At 32.9% G+C, this 23,622-nt stretch overlaps 1 protein-coding gene across 26 annotated transcripts in view; it reads left to right on the top strand.

The window, feature by feature from the left end:
• The window catches only part of LOC127855678 (RNA-binding motif, single-stranded-interacting protein 2-like), a 202,759-nt gene that overhangs the window by 125,996 nt on the left and 53,141 nt on the right, over positions 1-23,622 (top strand). The window contains exon 1 of one of the 26 annotated variants that reach the window (XM_052391449.1): positions 1,799-1,955. The exons of 18 other annotated variants lie outside the window; for them this stretch is intronic. In XM_052391449.1, the coding sequence (XP_052247409.1) occupies positions 1,953-1,955 (3 nt within the window). In that variant the 5' untranslated portion in view covers positions 1,799-1,952. Of the gene's footprint in view, positions 1-1,798; positions 1,956-2,495; positions 2,658-3,657; positions 3,757-7,700; positions 7,840-9,818; positions 10,146-20,712; positions 20,861-20,920; positions 21,143-23,622 lie in introns of those variants that run through there. 7 more of the 26 variants (XM_052391456.1, XM_052391436.1, XM_052391451.1 and 4 more) reach the window with 7 other exon arrangements.

The raw sequence follows: 23,622 nt of genomic DNA, 5'->3' as shown, positions 1-23,622 counted from the left end.
TCTTTTGTTTTGGAATTTATCACAAAATAACAATGGAAGTTTATCATTTAACTGTTTGTTCAGTTTATGTCCATGGCATTTTGAGAGTGATGCATCAAGTGTTTATTTAATTATCAGGTAATTTATTTATGGACTCTTGATGGGCCCAATTATCTGCATTTTATCTGTATCCATTGTCTGAGCTGCCATATAATTATTATGCTTGGACTAATAGCTGGTACCTGAGGGGGAAACGTCTGTTGACCCTTGCACTGCCAGTACTTAACCCATTTCCCCCCAAAGGGGCCTTGTGAGTGAATTAATGAAGTATCCAATTATTAATCAATTAGAACTATGGACAAAACTATGAAGGGAGGGATTCAGGATATTTGAACATGCTATGTGTCAGGGGGAATATAGGTAATCAATGATTTGGCCATTCACCATGTTTTGTTCCAGGAATTACTATTCAACTTGTTTGTATCATCGGAAGCACTCTTTTGTGTCTGGGAACAAAAAGAGCAAAATTTAATATCCCCAGAAATTAATTATTGTGGTGATGAAAGAAATACATCCTTTGTGGTTTATAACCCATATCAAATGTTGATCCTGATGGTTTTATCTCTGGCAAATTATTCTTTTATCTTATTGTGATTTGGGTCTTAGCTTGTTTTGAATGTTATAAATGATTTACATGGTGGAGTGAATGACCTGTCAGGGTTTTGGTATGTTGGGTGTCTATAATGATGGCCGTTTTATTTGAGATGTCACGAAGGCAGGCGGTCTGCATTTCATTTATTTTGGGTGTCCGCTATATGATCCAAAGAAATTGCAAATTCAAATGTATTAAGTGATCTTTCTTTACTTGCCTTAGTAAAGTTTATTCTTGAAACTTGGTACAGAAAAAATCAGAATGTAAATAATATAGCTTCAATTTTATGCCACAGGTGTTGCCATTGTTTTTAAACACACATCATACTTAGAAATGTCATTTATTAAACCTTACCACAGCTATTTTCATGGCAAATGGTATATTTCCCACTTCAGTTTTACTATCAAAATAAAATGATAGGGAAACAGGTGTTGTAAAAACCCCAAAACTTATTTTGTTGCTGAGAAGCAAAGCAGTGCATCTGCAAAAAAAGAGCCTTTTTGACAGCTTGATTGCACTTATTATATACATGTAGTAATTTAAAGTATAATGTACAACAATTTTTCATTTCTGGTACAGACATAATTATTTTCAACCCTAGATGTATAATTGTTGATCTGCAATAATTGTGGCCTTTTGTACTGCAGTATTGCACTCTTGGTAGGAAAAAACTCACTTATATTACTAGGATGCATAACAGTTTATCTGCAAGTAATTTAAGGAGTTTTATACAGGTGTATTGCACTTATCTATCTCTGACCTCTAGGATGTATACCAGTTTATCTTCAACTTATTCAAGGCATTCAATAGAGCTTTATTGCACTTATCACATATAATCACTATTAAATGAGGAGGAGGCGGCCTGGCCCTAGTCCTCTGATTTTGATACTAATTAAGCCAGTAACTCTTAATGTGATTGGCAGGAAAGCCTGTCACGGCTTATCAGCTGGGAATCACAATGCTTAATTGACTGAAGATCCCGGTGGGATGGGGTATAAACGCTTGCTGATAAGGCTGGCAATAGGCAACCCGAGAATAACTGAACAAATATGAAATAAAACTTTTAACAGGGAACAGATAAGGGACGTTGATAAAAGAGGGAATATTTTTTTACATTATTTTTTTTTAGGACTTTCTCACAACCTGCAGATTATTTATTGAGTGGTAATGTTTGCGACTGTGCATTGTAGTTTGTGACTGTGCATTTTTTATTGCCACTGTCGGTTATTGTTTGCAAATGTGCATTGTTGACTGTCATACTCAAACATGAAAAATTGAGTATTGAAGATTTGATTGAACATTCTTGATATTGACACCATCAATGGTGAGTACAATAAATTGTTGAGTAGTTGAAATTATGTTACTCTATTGCAATCTTTTTATGTGAATATGCAATTAAAAAAGAAAATGCTTAGGACATTTTTATATAAAAATTTTATGAATGGGTGACTGGCAGGCCTATGAAAGGCCATGAATTAACGCATTTATGCCTAGCGTCTAGAAAAAAGGCCTTGGCAAACAGCGTAGACCCAGATGAGACGCTGCTTCTCATCAGGGTCTGCGCTGCTTGCTTAAAGGAATTTCTGTAAGAAATATTCTAAATATAGAAATAAATATACTAAGCATCCCTAATTTTAGAAATAAATTGATCCAATTTAGAAGGATGGGAGAGTCCACTAGGCATAAATGGGTTAAAATAATTTCTATCCTGTCTACAATATATGCTCATGATTTCCTGAATGGGTTGATAAATGCAGAAGATTCTGGAAAGATATCGGGCTGGGAACCATCTGCAGATAGTGAGTGGGTTTCATATATCTGATAAAGCCCTGGTGATAATGTAACAGTTTTTCTCTTGTTTCTCTGTACACAAAGAAAATAATTGATGTGATAATCAAAGGTCATTAACACTATATGCTGTGCTAAACGTCTCAGAAAGTATTTTATGTTTGCTCATAATTACTGTGAATTGGATAAGTTGCATCAAGGATTTATAGTTCAGTAAGGAAAATTTTAAAGTTTTGGGGTGAGTTTTTTTTCAAAATGTAGTTTGTTTTGAAAAAGTTTTATTTCGCTAGTTGGAAGTGCATTTATTAAAATCAATAAATGGTAAATTATAAATATGTTTTATTAAGGTCTACGTTACATAACATCATCTGGGTCAAACCAATTTTATTATTGAAAACTTTCAAATGAATTATTTGGGCAAGTTAAATCAAAATTCATCGATTCAGTTATGTTCCTGAACAGGTATTGACAAAAAGGAAACATAACCTGTTAAGTACACGTGAATTAAGCTAATTCAGTATTGAAAGTCTACCAGAGTCCTGACATATTTATTTCATGATATAAATAATTTTTAATTTTATGAAGGAAATCAATTTAAATATAGGTAGGTCTATATATTTTCCTAACATGGGGCATGTTTTGCATTCAAGAATAGTCAAATGCAGTTAAAATATAAAAAATGCATCTATCAGCCCATGTTTTGTTACTAAACATAGGTTAAAAATCATGTGACCATAAAATACCACAATTTTAAGATTTTTCGAACGAATTCTATTTCAACAATAACCTCTGCAGCATATTAAACAAAAATATATATAGAAGTGTGTTTAGACAGTATTTTGTCAAAAGTATGCTATGTAGGTGTAAACTTTATACATCTATGTTATTATGCTGCCTATTTCAGTCAGTTTTGCATTTAAAAGCAATGTTGGGTTGTTTTTATGTTGACTTTCAATCAACCTTCAAACCCTTCTGTATTTTACTTAGCAGTCATGTTTAGTCAAAAAACATAGCAACATTTTGTTTTATGATGACCAGAAATGAGCATGATGTGTTTATTTGCGCTGTTTGCAGATATTTATGCTTCATTTTAAGAGAATTTGATATAGACCTGTGTGTTTGTTGGAAAAGAATATTTCTTTTTTTTATATTCCTGGAATTGAAAAATAACCTTGCTGCAGTGCAGTAATTGTAAACATGAATCAAAACCAAGAATTTGTGGGCCCTCTTGCAGAGTCCACCCTGTTGTGTTAATGGCTGAACTGGCTCTAAGGGAGATAACACCAATGGCTGAATTGGCTCTAAGGGAGATAACAAATGAGTTATCTGAAGACAAGGTAGGCAACTCCAGCTGTGCCCTATCAGCTGAGCAAGGCCAGACTGACAGAAAAGATGCATCAAGTTGTTGTTGTGGGATTCTTGAGCTGGTGGTTATGGCTCAGATAACACCTGATAGATAATAGGATATATGTTAAGAAACCTAGGGACCTTTGAATTGTCTTATCAGTTATCTCCCATGATGTATGGTTAATTTTTGTTGGGCACTTCCTTTGTGCGACATTAAGATGGTGTATCAGGTGTATGATTGATGCTATTTCCTTCTTCCCCTTTGCTGTTTATCGTCTGTCCAGAAAATGTGTTTCCTTATGTCCCAAAAGCTATTAAAAGCCCTCATGGTAATTTTTCGACCTGGATGAAACCAACACCATCGTTTTCTTTCTTTTTTTCAATTGTACATTTTTGTTTATCAAAGAGTGAATGATTTTGAGATAATTATATTTCTTAATTTATCAATTTTTATCAGTACCTTGACAATTGTTCAAGGTGTTGAAAAAAATCAGACTTTGACATTACCTAAATCTGCAACATTAACATAAATATTACTTCAATTTTGATGTAAACAACATTTTTCATAGAAACATAAAATGTCATTTATACTCACCTGATATCAGTCATGAAATCTGCAAGTTTTTGAAATAAATTTTGTGGTAATCTGCAGATTGACATGATAATGTTATTGTTGATGTTTTTATAGTTTGTTCAATCACAGAGGCTTACACTCAAAATGGTCTTTTCGTTCAGCTTGTGACTTCAAGTAATTCATGTATTGCCATTAAAACTGTGAATGCTATTTTTACATTTTTGATACAATATGATTGATATAGAGCTCTGGCGTGTTTAAAATAAACTGGTGGTGCGTGTGTTTGGTGTAAGGTTATCATGTTAGATTTGATGCTAATGTTAGCAATCTTTCTGAGAAAAGCCAACATGGCTTATCAATAAATCCTTGATTTCTGATTATTTAAATGCTGATTATCAGATATTTTTAACTTCTGGTTGATGATTGTATGATTTTTCATGTTAATGAAAGAATCCTCTGTAGTTTTGTTTTATTGTGTAAAATAATACTTCAGTTACACACGAGTTTGCGAACAGTTGTGTTTTTTTAGCTCACCTGAGCACAACGTGCTCATGGTGAGCTTGTGTGATTGCCTTTTGTCCGTCGTGCGTTGTCCGTTGTGCGACGTCAACATTTGCCTTGTTCACTCTCTAGAGGCCACATTTATTGTCCAATCTTGATGAAATTTGGTCAGAAGATTGGTTTCAATTATATCTTGGATGAGTTCGAAAATGGTTACGTTTGCTTGAAAAACATGGCTGCAACAGGGAGGGGCATTTTTCCTTATATGGCTATATATGGTTATAGTTAAACCTTGTTCACTCTCTAGAGGCCACATTTATCGTCCAATCTTCATGAAATTTGGTCAGAAGATTGGTCTCAATGATACCTTAGATGAGTTCGAAAATAATTATGTTTGCTTGAAAAAAAATGGCTTCCAAGGGGCAGGGCATTTTTCCTTATATGGCTTTAGTAAACTCTTGTCAACACTCTAGAGGCCACATTTACTGTACGATTTTCATGAAACTTGGTCAGAAGATTCATCCAGATAATATCTTGGATGAGTTAAAAAATGATGCAGGTTGGTTGAAAAACATGGCTGTCAATGGGCGGGGCATTTTTCCTATTATGGCTATAGTAAAACCTTGTTAACACTCTAAACCACATTTATTTTCCGATCTTCATGAAACTTGGTCATAAGATTTGTCCCAATAATATCTTGTTATCTCAGGTGAGCGACTTTGGGCCTTTCAGGCCCTCTTGTTTTCATTATTGTAATATTTTCTAGGGTTTTATGAAATCAATAAAAAAAGTTCAAGTTATTAACAATTGTTTAAAACTATCAGATGTTTAATGTCAAATTGTTGTGGTTAAACATTTTATACACATATAATTTCAATAACATTCTAGCTTTATCTGTATGGCATTTTGTGCCAGACGCTGAATACATTTGGACAAGTATGCTTATTTGTCTGTCTTGGTTAAATATGTTTATTTTTCTACCCAATTTACACCATCTTTTTAGACAGGATTATATGAAGAGTACATTCCTCCCATATAAAAGGAGCCTTTAAATTGAAGAGCCAGCTTATAATTTTCAGTTCCTCTTTTGAAGAGGGTATTTAACTCAATCACACCATAAGAGGCTTAAGGTAATTTAGCAGAAAGATGCTTTGTTGTACAAGTGAATGTTTGCAGCTTCACCATGAAAGGAAACTGGCAATAAAATGTTTATAAATATGTGGATCATGTTATAAACTCTACAGTGGTGTTAGGGAACAATGGCCACAGTGTAATCCCCATTGAATCATTCAGTCCAGGGGTGCACTGTTATCACCACAGTGCAAGATGCTTGCTAAATATGCCATCAAGTGTTAAATATGCTTACTCATGCCCCCCTCCCCTGCTTTTTGTGCATTCTTAATTAAATATCTGAATGAGATTGGTGTTACCACTAAACAACTTAATTAAATATCTGAATGACATTGGTGTTATCACTGGACATATCTTTAACTAATTGAGCAATCACAAGTTTTCATTGTGGATGCCTATTTCAGTCCTCATTCTAAAAGTCTTGTCTAAGTTTTTTAGCATATAAGAAATATTTTATGTGAAAAACATCCTCCTCAGGATAACAGATATAAATCAAGACCACTGTTTGATAAACTTCCTATTATCTGGAGTAATGCAGTCGATTTTGTACCAAATTCAGCCTTTTGAATTTTTGGTTTGGTATTCAAACTTAAATTGGAGATGAACTTTAATTGAATACAACTGCTTGTTATTGTAAACAAACTAATAAAGATAAGATTTAATTGAATACACTGGTATTTCTAAAGACAGCAGCATATATACCTTTTCAATTCTATTACTTCTCATATGTGTATATGTTCCTAAAAGCTGTTGAATCATTTTGTAGTTTTGCTTTGAATATATATTATTTTAAATAATTATATTACTGTCTTTTTCTGGAACATTGTGAATTTGCATGTATCCAGTAAAAATCACTATGTTTTTTACTGCAAACGGAGTGTGTTTCCCTCAATTACATAACATGAAAAGTTACCACATGAATTTGCCCCCCCCCCCTGCCCCCCCACCCCCTGCCCTCAATAACACGACAGGAGTAATAACCATATGAATTTAGTTGTCTGATGAATGTTTCTGTCACACTGTAGCTGCTTGTTACACAGTTATTTAACAAATTACTTTTGTTAGATGAATGTTTCTGTCACACGTTAGCTGCTTATATAGGCTTATGTTACATGAGTTATTTAACGTAACATGTTACCTTTTGCAGGAAGAAAAATAGGTTTGAGTAAAGTTATGTATAATGATGTAGTTTATATGTTTTAAATGTTCATTTCTCTGTTTATCCTAAATAAGTAATTTAGTTTAAATCTTGTTGTCCTATCAGTAATACAAATCAGTTCAGATTTTTCTTAAGAAAAATTTAAATGCAGTTAAATCAAAATCAAATTTAAATCTTAGTTTAAGGTACGAACAAAAAATATGTTGTTTTCACTAACTTTGTTGTAAGCAACGGCAGATATAATTCACTTAAGTTTTTCGTGAAGACGGTGGAGAGAGCTTGTTAAAATAACCCATTTATGATTTTCTATCAGCTAGAGCACAGAATGATTTGCTCAATTTTGATATAAATCAGTCTGATTTTAAAATAATCATACACCAACAAAAGTCGCATCATACCCACAGCCCAAGTTCTTGCAAAAGCAAAGACGGAAACAGACAAAATGTGAAGTGCCGTTTTAACGATGTTTTGAATATAAGCTGAGTTTTCCTGGTGTGTAGTGGATACATCCTGATTGGGTACTAACGTCATCCGCTCAAGTGACAATACATGCTTTGTAAATGCATCCTTGTTTATCAAATTGAACTGATGATCAACCTTGATGCGTTAAGTTGATTCATATGCAAATTGTTGTTGTGTGAATTTTGGGATAGTGTTCACATTTATCATATTTTGAGATTTTTTGGTGCGATTAGGCCTTGAATTATTGTGAGTATTTTTTGTATTTTTTGTTGATGCTGATTTAAGATGACATTGTGTTTTTCTTAATAGGTAAAGCAATAGGTGTGAATTTTACTGACTTTATTGTATTTTTATTGTTTTTTGAAATTTAGTCTATATACAGTTTGGATATTATTTATATCAACATGCATATTTTTGCACATGCTTTACTTTCTTTCTTCTATTATTATTAACTGTAAATGTTAAATTCTGTATAAAGTAACATCTGTATGTTCAAGTGCAGTACACAATTATTCTTAATGATAATCTTTTAAATAAATAAATAAAAATACTGATTTAACAAGTTTAAAAACTTAATTGGTCTTGTATTCAAACACAAATAGGCCTAATAATGTTGTTTTCAGATTTTTCATCCGACATAATTATGAATACATGCCTGGATATTTATTTCTCTAGACCTGCGTTTTGACATTTTGCTTCTAAATACTGACAGTTCATAAAAAGCTTATAACTAGAGATGTTGGCTTTCTGTAATTTTTTGTCACATTACAGGACATGTTTTGCTTGCAAACATGATAAAACACTCCAACTCATGCTTTGAATTATGATATTATATTTTTCTGAAAATGGAACAATAAATTAATAACAAAGGGAGGTAACTGTTACCATGTTCATTGGCTTGTTAAGACTATTCCACTGCCGTAGCAGACATAACTGAGCCTTGATCTGGGAAAACGGGGCTTAATGCCTGTGCTGTAAGTGTCGTTTAAGATAAGCCTGTGCAGTGTGCACAGGCTAATCAGGGATAACACTTTTCACGGATATGGATTTTTTTTAAGGAAGTCTCTTCTGAAAGGAAATCTAGTCTAGGTTGTAATTGTAATCTCTGATTAGCCTGTGCAGACAGCACAGCCTATCTTGGGCTGATACTTATGCACATGCATTCAACCCTAAGTGTTGACAGAGTTAACCTCAATTGTTTTGAGAGTGTTAACAAGAAACCAAAGGCTATCAAACATCCTGCATTATGACACCTGTAGGCAACAGAGCACTATGTTTGTATCTGAGGCCTGAGGGCCCAAAATGGCAATCTTGTGTTACAGATAAATAATATTCTTTACCAGTTTGATAAAAGAAATTATCTGCTTCGAATACCACTGATGCTGGATTGGTGGAGATTGTGTCAAGTCTATGAACTTTGGTGTAAAATAAAAATATTTGTCATAGATTTATTGCCATAATTTTTTGTCATCCCTCCTGAAGTAACTGTAAAAAGGTGAGGCTGGGGACTTTTTATCTTTGAAAACCGTAAAAAACGACATGTTTTCACTGTTTACAAAATTAATCAAATGCAAATTGTTTTATTTATTTTTTTACAAAATGTATGCAAGCATGCAGCTACAAAGAAACGTTTTATTGATGATACATTTCTTATACATTGAAAAGGAATATTTTCTCACTAGTATAATACCCAGCTGTGTTGAATTTCTCACTGATTTTGTCAGCAGTGTGTTAAATTGTCTATTAGTTTTGGTTTGATATCAGAAGGCATGGTGGTGATTAGGAAATCAGTGGAGCGTAGCCACAAACTGAGTTGGAGAGAGAGCTGGTAACTGTTCATGCACGGCAGAGTTTGTACTTGCATTTCACAAGTGCAGCAGAGCGTAACCTTGCCCCAAAGGCATTGATTCGCCTGTCAAATAGTGAATAGCGAGTCACTACTACTGCTAAGTTGTAACGTAACTATATATCCACCTCTGTACTTATCTGTTTTACGTAAGGACAGTACTGCAGAGCTAAGGGGCGTGAGTGGTTCAATAAATTGTTAACATTTGATTTTATAAAAGTTAATGGGCCGGTGGTTTTCATCAGTTTGGTTGAGGACTGTGGCAGACTAAGGTTGTTGGTGATTAAACAGGACAGTGTTTGGGGAATCTGATATTTCCGAATTTTGTAGGAGGTCTGTAAGACATTGGTTGAATTTCTTCTTCTCAATGCTCCGTGAAGCAAACTATTTTGGACCAGTTAACTTTGGTTTATCACTGTGATAGGTGTATTAATTTAGTTGAGGTTTATAAGGGTTGGACTTAGGAGGAGAAATTGTGAAAGCCCTGTGAAACTATCTGTGGTATTCTATTCAGTCTTGGTGGTCATCCTCGGTCATCTGAGGTCAGTGAACGAAAGAACAGAGAAATTGTGAATGTTCACAGCTTGTAGTGAAAACAGAATAAAGGACACTTTGGGACAGTACATTCTTTGAGACGCTTTTAACAGGATATTACTAAATCGTTGACAGTCTCCTGTTTAATTGATATTTTTTAACGCTAATCAAGGTAAGCTTTTTTTACTTAAATGATAGTAATAATATCAGTATCCATTAATAGTTATGTGTGTAATTGCTGAATGGAATGTGGTTTCAGGCATGCGTAATTGCTTTGTCAGTAATTGGTTACTTAGAAAACACTTGTAGGGCAATTAGGAATTTAAATATAATCTGTGGTAATTACTGCAATTTATGTGTGTAGTTAACAAGCAACATTTTATATGAATTATTGGTATTTGCATGTATCTTAGATAATATTTTAAAACATGCGTTGTTTTTTTAACTGAATTAAGAATTGTTTTATGCATAATCAAAAAGGCATTATTGTAAATATATTTGTGGTCTTCTTGAACATGTAAAACAAGTGTTTAGATTTATGAAATTGTATGCTATTTATTGTTCATTTTAAATTTAACTTTCTATTATTTGCTTTTATTTTTGTGTTGTCAAAAACTCATACAATTCATTTAACATTTTGTTCTAGTGCTAAAAGGCCACTAGAAGTACTTTAACATACATGACTGTTACGACTTCTGACTTTTGAAATCTCTTGAGCTCTTAGAAGCTATCAATAACTTAAGATGCCCTATACTTCTTTCAAAGTTATTGATTCTTGTCCCTATAAGTTACATCTACCTTTTATGTAAAGTCTGTGTGTTATACATACCTCAAATATTTTCATTGCAAATCTATTTTTAAGAGAATTCAATAAAGCCAATGGATAGTATTCTATTAGTGTATAATGGCTGTTTGAACACTGCAATAGTTAAAGGTAAACATAGCCAATATACTTGAAAGAAGGATCTTTTTTAATTGAAGATAAAAGCTTAAATAAGGGATATTATTTTGTTATATATTTACCATAAGACTTGTTTTTCAGGTCATTACTGAAGTAGGTATATCAAACATTGCTTTGATTTGTAAATGGGTGTGAGTTTTTATGAAATCAAAATAAAAAAGCAGAGATGAAGACTGAGGATCAAAGAGATCATGTTAATATCTAGAATAATATAATGGTCTATTAAGGCATGGTGCAAGTGAATTGGCTTTTAAAGCAACCCAAAGAAGAAGAAAATAATTTTAGTGACAGCAATATTAAGGTGGATCAATCTTTCGGGGAGTGAATTTACGCTCGCAATAAAATGATGCAGACAACATAATAATTATTATGTCTTATTCAAATACATGGTAATGATTGCATAGTTAATAATTTGTACTGGCAACAATTAAGTACATTCTGTTCATTATGGCTTCATTCAAAAAAGGAAAAGAAGAGCAATTGTTAAAAAAAAGAAGAAAAACCAGGGTAAAATAATCTTAATTAACAAGTACTGAGGGTACATTTCCCACCGTGCAATAAAGACTTTCATTTTCGTCTTGAGGACTACAGAATGGTTTCTCTATTGAAGGTCACCCTCCACTAAGATTCAGATTAGGCAAGGCGGCTGTATTAAGTTTGTACACAACTTCCTTTGCGGTAAAGCTGGATTAGCTTTAAAGAGGATTTTATGACATAGACTGCACAAAGATAACAAAAAATGTTTGCAGTAAAGGTGCATCTGACAGTAAATCAGTCAGAGTGTAGAAATTTGTGTACAATATGGCATAAGTGTTGTTAAACTTTTTAAACACTTTTGACCCAAATTGGAATTTAGGGATCATAAATTGAAGCCATCACATTTATTGTTTTCTAATTTTATAGTCAAGATTTGAATGATTTCTGACATCTTATATTGTTTATAAGTGACCCAATTTCATCCCCATAGATCATTCAATCTTCCATCCCCATAGATCATTCAATCTTCCATCCCCATAGATCATTCAATCTTCCATCCCCATAGATCATTCAATCTTCCATCCCCATAGATCATTCAATCTTTCATCCCCATAGATCATTCAATCTTCCATCCCCATTGATCATTCAATCTTCCATCCCCATAGATCATTCAATCTTCCATCCCCATAGATCATTCAATCTTCCATCCCCATAGATCATTCAATCTTCCATCCCCATAGATCATTCAATCTTCCATCCACATAGATCATTCAATCTTCCATCCCCATAGATCATTCAATCTTTCATCCCCATAGATCATTCAATCTTCCATCCCCATAGATCATTCAATCTTCCATCCCCATAGATCATTCAATCTTCCATCCCCATAGATCATTCAATCTTCCATCCCCATAGATCATTCAATCTTCCATCCCCATAGATCATTCAATCTTCTAAATGGGCTGCACTGAGGCTAATCAGGAACGACACTTTTCCTTCATGTATGTATTTGATTTTCCCACAGCAGGGCTATATGATATTCATGCAACTTGTTTATTCACACTATTCTTACAAGAAAATTTGCAGTGCGACCTTAATTATTTCTATTGTTTTGACCTGATATTCAATATCTCGCAGACTTGGTATCGCAATAATGCAGATATTAATGTCAGATGACCGAATACTCGTTACTTTCTGACCCGGTCATTGACAGTATTGAAATGTAAGCTTTGTCGAATTTAGAAAACCTTAAGTTAATACATTTTATGAAATTCAATGCCATATGATATGAGTTGTTTCGAGAGCGTAATGTAAACATCAGTGTAACTGTATCTATAAAACGCTTGAAATACGATATTTACCTTTCAGTTAGACAATTTATTAGATCGTATCTTCGCAAAATTCAGATATATTATGTCTTGCAATACAATACTATTGAATCAGCATATTCATGAAACATGATTCAATTGTTTACCACTATGAAACTTTTATTACACCTTCAATACTTATTTAACTTTGCTGGAGAAATAACAGTGAAAGAAAAAAAGAAAACTTGCTTTATCCTTGAATTAGTGAAGCACATAAATTGGTGATAAACAAGTTTGGTTTCTGGCCACTTATCAAAATATTTTGTCAATTGAGGGAGATAAAATAATTTGTGGTTTACTCACATAAAGATAAAGTAAATGGTTGCCAAGCCCTACAAAAATTTGAGTGTGAAATGCCAGCAATTCTGCATTGAAAGGTCAGAGAAGCTAATTTTCAAGTCATAGTGTAGTATTTTTATGAACATTCAAGGCTTAATTTATCTTTGATAGTTTCAGGATGGCTTTTTACCATATAATCACCCAATTAGTATCAGTTAAATTGTTATTCTGAGTTCCAAGATAATGTTTGGCTATTCAGGCCTGCATTTCCCAAAATAACCAGAAATAATAAACAAGCATTCTGCATTTGCTGCATAAAAGCAATTGTGCGATTTCCGGAGATACAAGCAAATAGAATTGTATTACATGCCACGTAGAATTAGGTGCAAGATGATAAACAAATGCTTTATCTTGTTTTTGGTATTTTTTTTTATAATTCTGCAATTCTTCTTACCAGTATTGATAAAAATGATATAGGGTAGTCTTGGTGACAAAATAAGTATTTAAGTTCCAGAGCTTTTTATTGGTATATGTTTTGGATTGTCTACTCATTTTTAGCGTAACATTTAAAATGGTACTTTGTATAACAATGTGTACATGTATGCATTCCACACAACTAGTTTAGTAAAGAATTAGAGCCAGTTTGAGGTCAAGTTTGCAGCATTTGAGTAAAAATGTTAAAAATACAAAGTAGAAAAGAGCGCCATATTGGTGCAAAAAGTTTCCATGTGCCCTCTAATTTCAATGTCAAATGGTACCTTATTGCATCAAGGGGGCGATAGTATCATTGATAAACATCACAACAGCAGGACTGTGAATGGGTGTGAAAAAAGGATAAATTTTGAGTATTTAAGACGCCTTATTATGGGGTAATTAGACGGGGGCGGGGTGTATGTATGAAACCTGCTGTGTTCCTCCACGAAAATGCCAAGGTGTTGTCATCCACATAAATTGAAGGATGATACTTTGGATTGATATTTTTTCTTGTGGGATAAGATAAGAAAAGCTGTAAATTCATTTTATTTTTAGTTAGGGCTCTGTTATGGTTTTTGTAAATATTTTGCTGAAGTGAGCAAAAAACATTTTTTCGCCCTTTTGGATCATGTGGAATTGTCAAACAATGTGGTCAAAAATGGGTAAATATTCTCTCTTCCAACATATATACATGTAATTATATAAATAAAATTGGAAGGACTACATGTCTCTTTTAGTTTTTTTTTTGATATTTGTTTCCTTTGAAAAACACGACTATCATGTACAACTTCTAAGATTTTAATCAGGTTTTTCTCTCATTTGACCTTGAAAACAACTTAAATAAATCAGAAGAAAAAAATTCTTAGACGCCTACAATTTTAAAAGTGCAAAGCCATTGAAAAGAAAATGCTGGGAGTAATCTGCACAATGGGTGGGATCTTAACATAGCAATTTATTGCATACTGCGGCCTGCCAAAATAGTTGCACCAAAATCGCGAATGAAACAAGATGATTGGTCATCACATTCCTGCCAATTATGGTAGGGAAGGTCTTCAGTTTAATACCTGTAATACTTTAATAGTCGGAATTTATCTTTAGTACATGAATCTGGTGTTTATTGTTACCCCATTGATCACAATGTGCTCCCTTCTGCCCTAGAGGGCTGAGCAGTGTGTTCAGCTCTGGAACATTATGATAAATCTATACATTTGATCAAATTGCCCATAGGCAGCGTAAGGCAAATGCAGTTTGTTGGTAACATTTTCACACAACTCAAATTATCCGCATTAAAGCTAGTTAACCGCTGATAGAGGTATTTTGTTTTTTGGCTGTGATAGCTTTGTTGTAATGAAGTCATGGCTTGTATCCTTAAAATAAGAGGGTAGGGGTTGGGGGGGGGGGGCAATTAAAATTAGGTTTGCAGGATCTCTTTTGTATGTATTGTTTTGTGCAAAATAAAAAATATATATAAAGGGCATTGATTGATATCATATTGTTTTCAGGTGGTATCTTTGTAAATAAAAAAATTATTAAAATTGGGTGCAAGTAGTTAGCATTTTATTTATCAGTAAAGTACCAGAACTGTCCTGTTAGTTTTTGTTATTAAACAATTTTGTTCTTTAAAATTAAAAACTAAATTATATCAAGTTATTTCCCGTGCTCAAATTTCTCTTTCATCTATTTATTCATCACTTTACTGTTTCTGGTTGATATGCTATATTTATATATTTTTGCTAAATTCAAAGACCTTCGATATTCTTTCAATTCCAGCTTGTCCTTTTAAAAGAAAATGCTTACAAATTACTCAAGTGTAATTCTTTACAAATGCGATTTCAACGTTTCAATAACTGCATTTAAATTGTTGAATGAGCCTAAATGACTCGCAATTTATTTTTTCTTTCAACTGTAACATATCAAGTTGACAGCGATCATGAAAAAATGCTCATAAGCCTTTTGTAGATTTTGAGTGAATGAAAACCTTATATTTTAATGTACTATTGGCTTTATGGATTTGTTCAAGCTATACCATCGAAAACAAAATCAAAGTCTCGTAACACTGCATGACTTATTATAAAGTGTATTTCTTTACAAAAAAAGAAGGTATTTCTTAATGTAAAGAGTCTAAGTAATAAAGGATTAAAGCATCATCTTTAAATATGCCAAAATATTGAAACCGTTGCATTTATAATCAGTAAGGTCAAGAGTAGGTTTAATTTATAGATCTTTTGACACAAAACTCAAAAATGTCAGCTGTTTCTCAATTGCACTATTTTGTTTACGTAAACAAGTGAGCACATTTTTCGCATTTTTGTGTAGCATGCCTTTTAAAAAGTTGGCCATTGACAAAGTAATTGTCAGAGTAACAAAAATAAGTTAGATAATCAAGACTTGATAAAAGGCCTTTTGTATGGGCCCGTCTTATCTGAAACCCAATATGCAGTATTTTTTTGCCCCAATTTTAAAGTGCTTTTCCTTCCGTTTGGTAAGATTTTTTCAGATTTTTTCTTGACCATGAACGCTCAGTCTTGCTCATACTTGCATGCACTTGAATTGAACACTTTTAATGCCCCCGGATCGAATGATCGGGGACATATTGTTTTTTGGCCTGTCTGTCTCATTCTGTCCCAAAACTTTAACCTTGGTTAAAGTTTTGCGATAACTTTTGCAATATTGAAGATAGCAACTTGATATTTGGCATGCATGTGTATCTCATGAAGCTGCACATTTTGAGTGGTGAAAGGTCAAGGTCATTCTTCTAGGTCAAAAGTCAAAAAATACAATCCAAGGGAAGTTATAAGTGTTAAAAGGGAGACAATTTCTTAACCTGCCAAATGATATATTGAAATATTATTTCAAAGCGGCGCAATAGAGGGCATTGTGTTTCTGACAAACACATCTCTTGTTAAATGCAGACATCATACAACATAGACTATACAATAGAGGCAAATTTCTTTGAATTTCTCTTCAAATGTATTATGCACTTCCTAGAAAATTAATATTTCTAAAGGATGCAACATTATTACAGTGATTCATTGAGCGTTGTTGTTTTTACGTAAAGCTGTCGTTCATGCAGATAAATGAAACATGGTTGTATCTGGCAGCTTTCCAATTGTGCAGTGTCATAAAAATATTTGTGGCGTTTCCACTTGTTTGTTTGTTGTTTATTTTTTCTTTGGATGAAACTCTTAGTCATTGCTGTTTGCTTAAAAGAATTTCAGTAAGTAATATTCTAAATATAGAAATAAATATACTAGACATCCCTAATTTTGGAAATAAATTGATCCAATTTAGAAGGATGGGCGAGTCCACTAGGCATAAATGGGTTAATTTTACCTAATGGCAAGTGGAAATGACTCAAACTCCCACGCATTTTGAATCATGTAGCTGGTGCAATTTCGCCCAAGTGTAATTGTGTTTCAAATTTATAGTTGTAATGAACCCCAATGATAATTTAAGGGTTTTGGGGTGTTTAAAATGCAATAAAGCTTGTTTTATTGTGATGTATCCTCACCGACTTTTTTGTTGTTATAAGGGCTGTTTGTTATGGCAATATCAAAGCTATATCAAGGGTTTAGCATTAAAGTGTTGTATCAGTCACATTTCTTTTCAAGATACAATAGTTTTGCACTAAACCCACAAAATATATTTTTTAAAGGGACTGAGTAAGAAAGAAACTTTAATCCTGTCTTTTTCTATTTTTAAAGCCAACTTATACTCATGGAAATATGTAAGAAACTACAAGTTCTTGCGTTATATCAGAGAAGGTCATTGAACCTGCTTTTTACTGCTTAGTAGTGTACAATAATTGCTTTAAGCATTATATTTAAGAAATGATTTGCAATTTATATCTTAATTATGTTTTGTTATGATATTATGTTTTTGACGACTTTTGAACTTTCTTGCCTAAAAGTATGTCTGTCTTGAAAAGGTATAACTGAAGTGTTTGTTGGTGAAGTAGTAGTATTTGTTCTTTTCGTTGTTGTAGCAATTGTTTTGGTGGTGTTGTTACTTACGATCATTCATGTGATAGTTTAATGATAATTGTGTGAGTTTAAGTAGAATTTAATGAACATGACCTTATATCTTAATGGATATTATGTTTTTGACGACTTTTGAACTTTCTTGCCTTAAAGTATGTCTGTCTTGAAAAGGTATAAATGAAGTGTTTGTTGGTGAATTAGTAGTATTTGTTCTTTTCGTTGTTGTAGCAATTGTTTTGGTGGTGTTGTTACTTACGATCATTCATGTGATAGTTTAATGATAATTGTGTGAGTTTAAGTAGAATTTAATGAACAAGACCTCGATATATATAAATATGTACAAAATTTAGAAACAAACAATTCACAATTAAGATTGTAATTTACAAAGCTGCTTTAAAAACTGTCATATTTTAGCTTAGCTGTTAGTTCCTGTAAGGCCGATGTTGTTTAGGCAGAATATTCTTTTTTATAACCTTTTTCTGGCTCCCCTGCCATTTTTTTATTCGGGCTAAATCCCAAATATCCGTATTCTTTAATACAAACGGAAGACTCCAAAAAATTAATGGATCTTTTAGCATATCCTTTATTATCCAAGATTATACCTGATCTGGGATAATACTTACGGGAATGTAGGAAGTGTCGATTGAAATGGCATTAAGCAGATTGGTTTTTTCTGATACAATAATGCGGAGCACTTGTCGACTAACGTTTTTCCAATACTATCAATGGTACTTTTGTAAATTTTGAGTGTTTAGAGGATATGTGGAGTTAATCCCATCAAGCCAGGACAAAAAGACGTCCATGAAAAAGTATTTTTGGGGTTTAGGGTTATTGTTAAGAGGGATGCCGCGATCATATTTACTTTTTTCATGGATCAATTGTGTTTTGGAATGATATTGATAATAGGGAAAGAAAAACAATTTGTGTTTGGTGTTTAGGTGGTCAGTGGTTCTGGATTAAGGTGTTACATTCAGAGCAGGATTGTTGTTATTCCTGGGTCAATATTGTCGTAAACAATTATTACGGTCACAAGCATAATGTTATGGATGATGAACGCTTAAAAGTGTGCGACAGAGCTCATGTCTCGAACTTTAAAAAATAAAAATAAACAATCTGCTAAAGTGTTTTGATTATTTTGTGTACAGATATGGGTTTTGTAAATTAAAGCTAAAGAAAACTGAAAGTCACATGGCTCTCTGTGCAAAGAAACTGAAATAATGCTTATTTTTAAGATGCATATTCTGACATATATAAAAAAAGACAGTCAAAGCCAACAATCACCCTGCCCGTATAAAAAAAACACCAACAGTAAAAGTATTTACAACAGTTTAAAATATGACTTTGTGAACACAAAAATATGTTCTCTGTCACTGAAATACAACACATAGATGTAGTGTATATTTCATCACCTTAAGCCATCAATGGCATGTCAAAACAGAACACCACCAGTGTGTCAATAAGGCTTCTGGCTATAACATAACATGCTTTTCCTTGTCAATTTTCCTTGAAAACTTAGCATCTTACTTTGGTTATTTATGGCCTGTCACATAGTTTACTTATAACGAATATATTAACTTCTTTTTTGTATGCTTTATGCTTAGGTTTGGCCTCGAGTTGTCAAATTAATGTTGCTGGGTTCAAGTTTATGTTGTTTTGAATCTCTGTAAGTGAAATGCTCCCATGCAAATTTACTGGGTTTCATAATATTGTGTTTTGAAAAAGAGCTATAATTCATGTTTGTTTATAGGAATGGATGGGGAGGTTAAGGTTTGTCATAAATATTGGTAAACATTTAAATTGATATGAATGATTTGGGAAAACTAGAAGTTGCACCTTATATAATAACAATTCCCATGCCTTTTTGAAATACTTAGATCAAAACATTGGTATGAAGGCAATATTGACTTCTACAATCAGTTGATAACAGGAGAAGAATGAAAATTGTATGGTTAAGGGTAGTTTATTTAATATTGTATGGCAAACCACTTAACTTGGAAACATGTTTATTGCTGAAATAACATTGCTATAAAGTTATGCTATATAGATGTAGCCTGTGATACAGTATCAGTTCTTCAAAGGGATATTAATAAATCACCATAACTGATCATTAATCTTTTCGGTCCATGATCCCCCCCATCCGCACTTACATCACTAACTTGAGTGCTGTACACCAATAACATGGCTAGGATATATGATTTTCACAACCAATTTATGTTGGTTTATGTCCATGGCTAGAATATACAAGAGCAAACATGTACCATGGTTTTCTAAATGCCTCTCTCAAGTGTCTTTGCCTGTGATAGGGCTTTAGGAGGGCTGACCCAGAATGTGTTGTGATCATTTCAATATTGATCAAAGTGGGCACTCATTAACATCAATAATTTGTGTAACTTTTATGACTTTATGAGGTTTGGAACAAAAGCAATTGTCACTAATTAAACAAAGCTGATGTGACATGGTATTATATTAGACTATTTTCAGTTAAGTATTCTTTTACTTTCATGTAACATTGTATAGTTATTTTAAAAACTCAAAATGAAAAACCATGACCATCTTTTGTATTATATTTCGTCATTGACCAAATGAAAGTATCTTTTTTCTTTTAAAAATTCACCCTTTGATGGGCCCTTTTTTACCATCTTTAAATTTTAACCATCTTAGAAACAGTGAGATTTTAAAGCATTATCCCATTTTATATATTACAAGATCACCCTTTGCGGGCGGCGTACACAGCAGCTCTCTAATTTAAATAGTTTTCATCCAATCTTTACCAACATTGGTCAGAAGTTGTATCTAGACAATATCTAGGTCAAGTTCTAATATGGATCATGCCAGGTCAAAAACTAGGTCACGAGGTCACTTAGTGCATTTCAAGCATTTAGCATGGTGTCCGCTCTCTAATTGAAGTAGTTTTCATCCGATCTTCACCAAATTTGGTGAGAAGTAATGTGTCTAGATGATATGTAGGTCAAGTTCCAATATGGGTCATGGTAAAGTTATCAAGTTGTCCAAAACCTTCAAACGGGTGTATCTTGTGACAGTTTGGCACTCTTGTTAAAATATGTTGTCAAAAGCCAAGAAATAAAGGACACAACATACATTCCAGATGGTCCCACAATCTTTGTAATGGTCCTCATCTAAATAAGTACCACTTCGTAAAAGTTTTAACTACGCTAAAGTTTTAATAGCGCCCCTCTGCATTCTCATCGCGAAATTTAATCAGCGTAGATTTGTGTCTAGTGTTTATTAAGTAAAGGTGGGATTGTGGGTATGTAATCAAATATTTCTATAGTAAAGTAGAAAGGTAAATTTACATTGAACGTTCAGTCAGAGGATAACAGATAACTGGGTATGTTTATACAAGTCTTTATTCAATACAGCCCTTTATTGGCATAGATAAGTTTTCGCATTTCGTATACCATTGAGCTCAATGTGCGATTGATTTCAGTTGTATGTAGGGTGTGATTCTCTGTGTTTGTACACACATTAATTTATTTTGAAATAAATACGGGATTGTAGAATTTGTGAATGACTGACTCGCAAAGAGAAATTTAAAAGTAGTTTGTGAATTTTCCGAGTGTTTTGATTGAAAGTTTGTTTAAATAAGGAGTTTAATTGCTGATATAATAAGGTAATGTATAATCATGTTAATTGTTATTAAAATTTTGTAAAAAGAATGAACATTATACATTTAAATAAGTGCACACACATGTTTATTTACATGTGTGTTCTTTTGGAAATAAATGAAAAGTATTCACAAATTATTTTGATCAGTTCATTATGTAACAGGTTAGAAAATTGCTAGAAAACCATAAAGTTTCATCTGGAATTTCATTTAATTTGATTATATTACAATGATTGTTGCTAACTTTAAGGGATATATTTCATGTTAAATATTCAAACAGGACTTTACCCACTCATGCTGGTATTTACAGACACTTGGCAGATGATGTTCTGCTTGCGATATAGGAGACAGTTTTTACGCTTCTTAAATAAATTATTTTAAACAGGCAACCTGATCAAACCGGAAACTATTGCATGTGACTTTTCTAATGCAAAGTATCTTATGTAGAGATATTGAATGTTCAATCGCTGCATTTACTTATAATTTGGCATAATTAAGGCAAAATGGCGCTACGATTGAAATTCATGAAACCGATGTAAAATGTCAAAATTATGTTCTTAAATTACTGTGAACAATTAACTGTCGTACAGTGACATTCACTTGTGAATTAGTCATTTGGGCATAGCTTTTAAATCGGAAACAACCTCTTATTTGGTTGTCGTAGTTAAAACTTCAGTGAAGGAGAAACACAAACCACCATGTTTGGTACTTTCATTGTAAAATAAGAGTTATTTAATTACTTAATTCTGCATATTGAAGCAATTAATTAGTTTGATTTTTGATTAGTGATTTAATGCTTATTTAATGCACATCAGTTTTAAAATGATGTTTAAAATACCAACCTGTAAGTTTCTTATTTTTGTTGCTACCCTTTTTGTTCTTAGCTTGATGTGTGGAAATTTTTACTTGAACATTTATCACATTTTTATCATAAAACCAATTGAATATGTTGAGTCAATAATGGCGACCAAAACTGTGCAGCAGGAAATCATCAAATGCACACACACGCACAAAACCTGTTAGATAAAAAAACATGATGTCTATAAATCTGTTAAGTTATAAGTTCCTGTTGTTTTATTCTTTCCATAGCAATCATTTCCTTTATCATCCACTAAAAAAGCCGAAGGCTATACAATCAACAACAACAATGACAATGTATTTGAAACATTTGCGCTGATTTTTGCATTGATTTCAAGTTAAAAGCGTCCCAAAAACTGATTTCGGGCCGAAAATGTCCCATCAACGATAGGTCAAAAAGATAGCTATTTTGAAAATGTCAGAGAAAAATCATAATACTCTGGTCAGTAATGGCTTAACATTTTAGTATTCCTTTTTATCCCATCATCAGACGTGCATTGTCGAAATAAACCACTGTGGAATAAATTTTCCTCTATTTCGGCACTGCTAAAATATAGCTGTCACGCGCGGCGGAGAATGGTCATATTACTCGGAATCAACTATAAAGTAATCATTTTTAGTAAAATCGAATCAGATTCAACAAAACAAACAATTTGATACCAAGATGTAATATATTTTTAACACATAATGCAACTCAAAAAGCAAAAAAACATTATTTACAAATATTAAGTGCGCGTACTCGTGACGTCATTATTAACACGTCATACGACACAATGCATGTTCTTTCACGCTAAAGCTGATGTTGTTAAGTGTGTTTTTTTTCATTATTTCTTAAAAATAGGGGACATAGAGGTATGATAAACAGAAAAACAGGTTAGCTACTGATCTTTTTGTAATGCATTAGGCTCGGCACAATTAAAATAATGTTTGCTTAAAATAACTTTGGGATTTTCCGTGTAGTTTGATTTTCCTTTTCCTTTTTTTTTAAGAAATAATTTACGACCTAAGAAAATTGATGGGATAAATCGAATACTAGGTCGGTGCCGAATAAAGTAAAGTTTATTTTGCTCGGCACAAAAATCTGAACCACTCGCCAAGGCTCGTGGTTCAGATTTTCTAAGCCTCGCAAAATAAACTTTGCTTTATTCGGCACCGACCTAGTATTCTCTATATCATCTATATGAGTATTGCACTGGGAAAATGGGGTTTAATGCAGGCGTGTAAATGGTGGTCCGATATAAGCTTGTGCAGTCAGCATATGCAAATTAGGAACTATAGTTTCTGCGTATACTTTAATTATTCTAAGACACTCCCTGTAAACGAAAAAAATACCATGAAAGGGGAAAGTAACTTGTCCCTGATTAAGCTTTCTTCAGCTTGTATATTGTGTACTTTTAATTTTCAAATTTGTCCACGTCAACTAAGACTATTTTATCATGCAAAATAAATCTTTGCAAAGTATTTTTTTACAAACATCAGTCATGTTAATTGAATGCATTCAACAAACGGTTTCCTAAGGACATGATTATCAGGACTTCCCCTGGCTCAATATTTTCTTGGGGGGAAATTGTAACCACTTTTGCAAAATTCTTCTTTATTTTGCTCTTTTATGGGTCAGTTTATGTTAA

The sequence above is a fragment of the Dreissena polymorpha genome, chromosome 13 (genome assembly GCF_020536995.1).
Source record: "Dreissena polymorpha isolate Duluth1 chromosome 13, UMN_Dpol_1.0, whole genome shotgun sequence".
Lineage (NCBI taxonomy): Eukaryota > Metazoa > Mollusca > Bivalvia > Myida > Dreissenidae > Dreissena > Dreissena polymorpha.
Note: the sequence above shows the minus strand (reverse complement) of the source record. Positions and strands in the feature narration are given on the sequence as shown.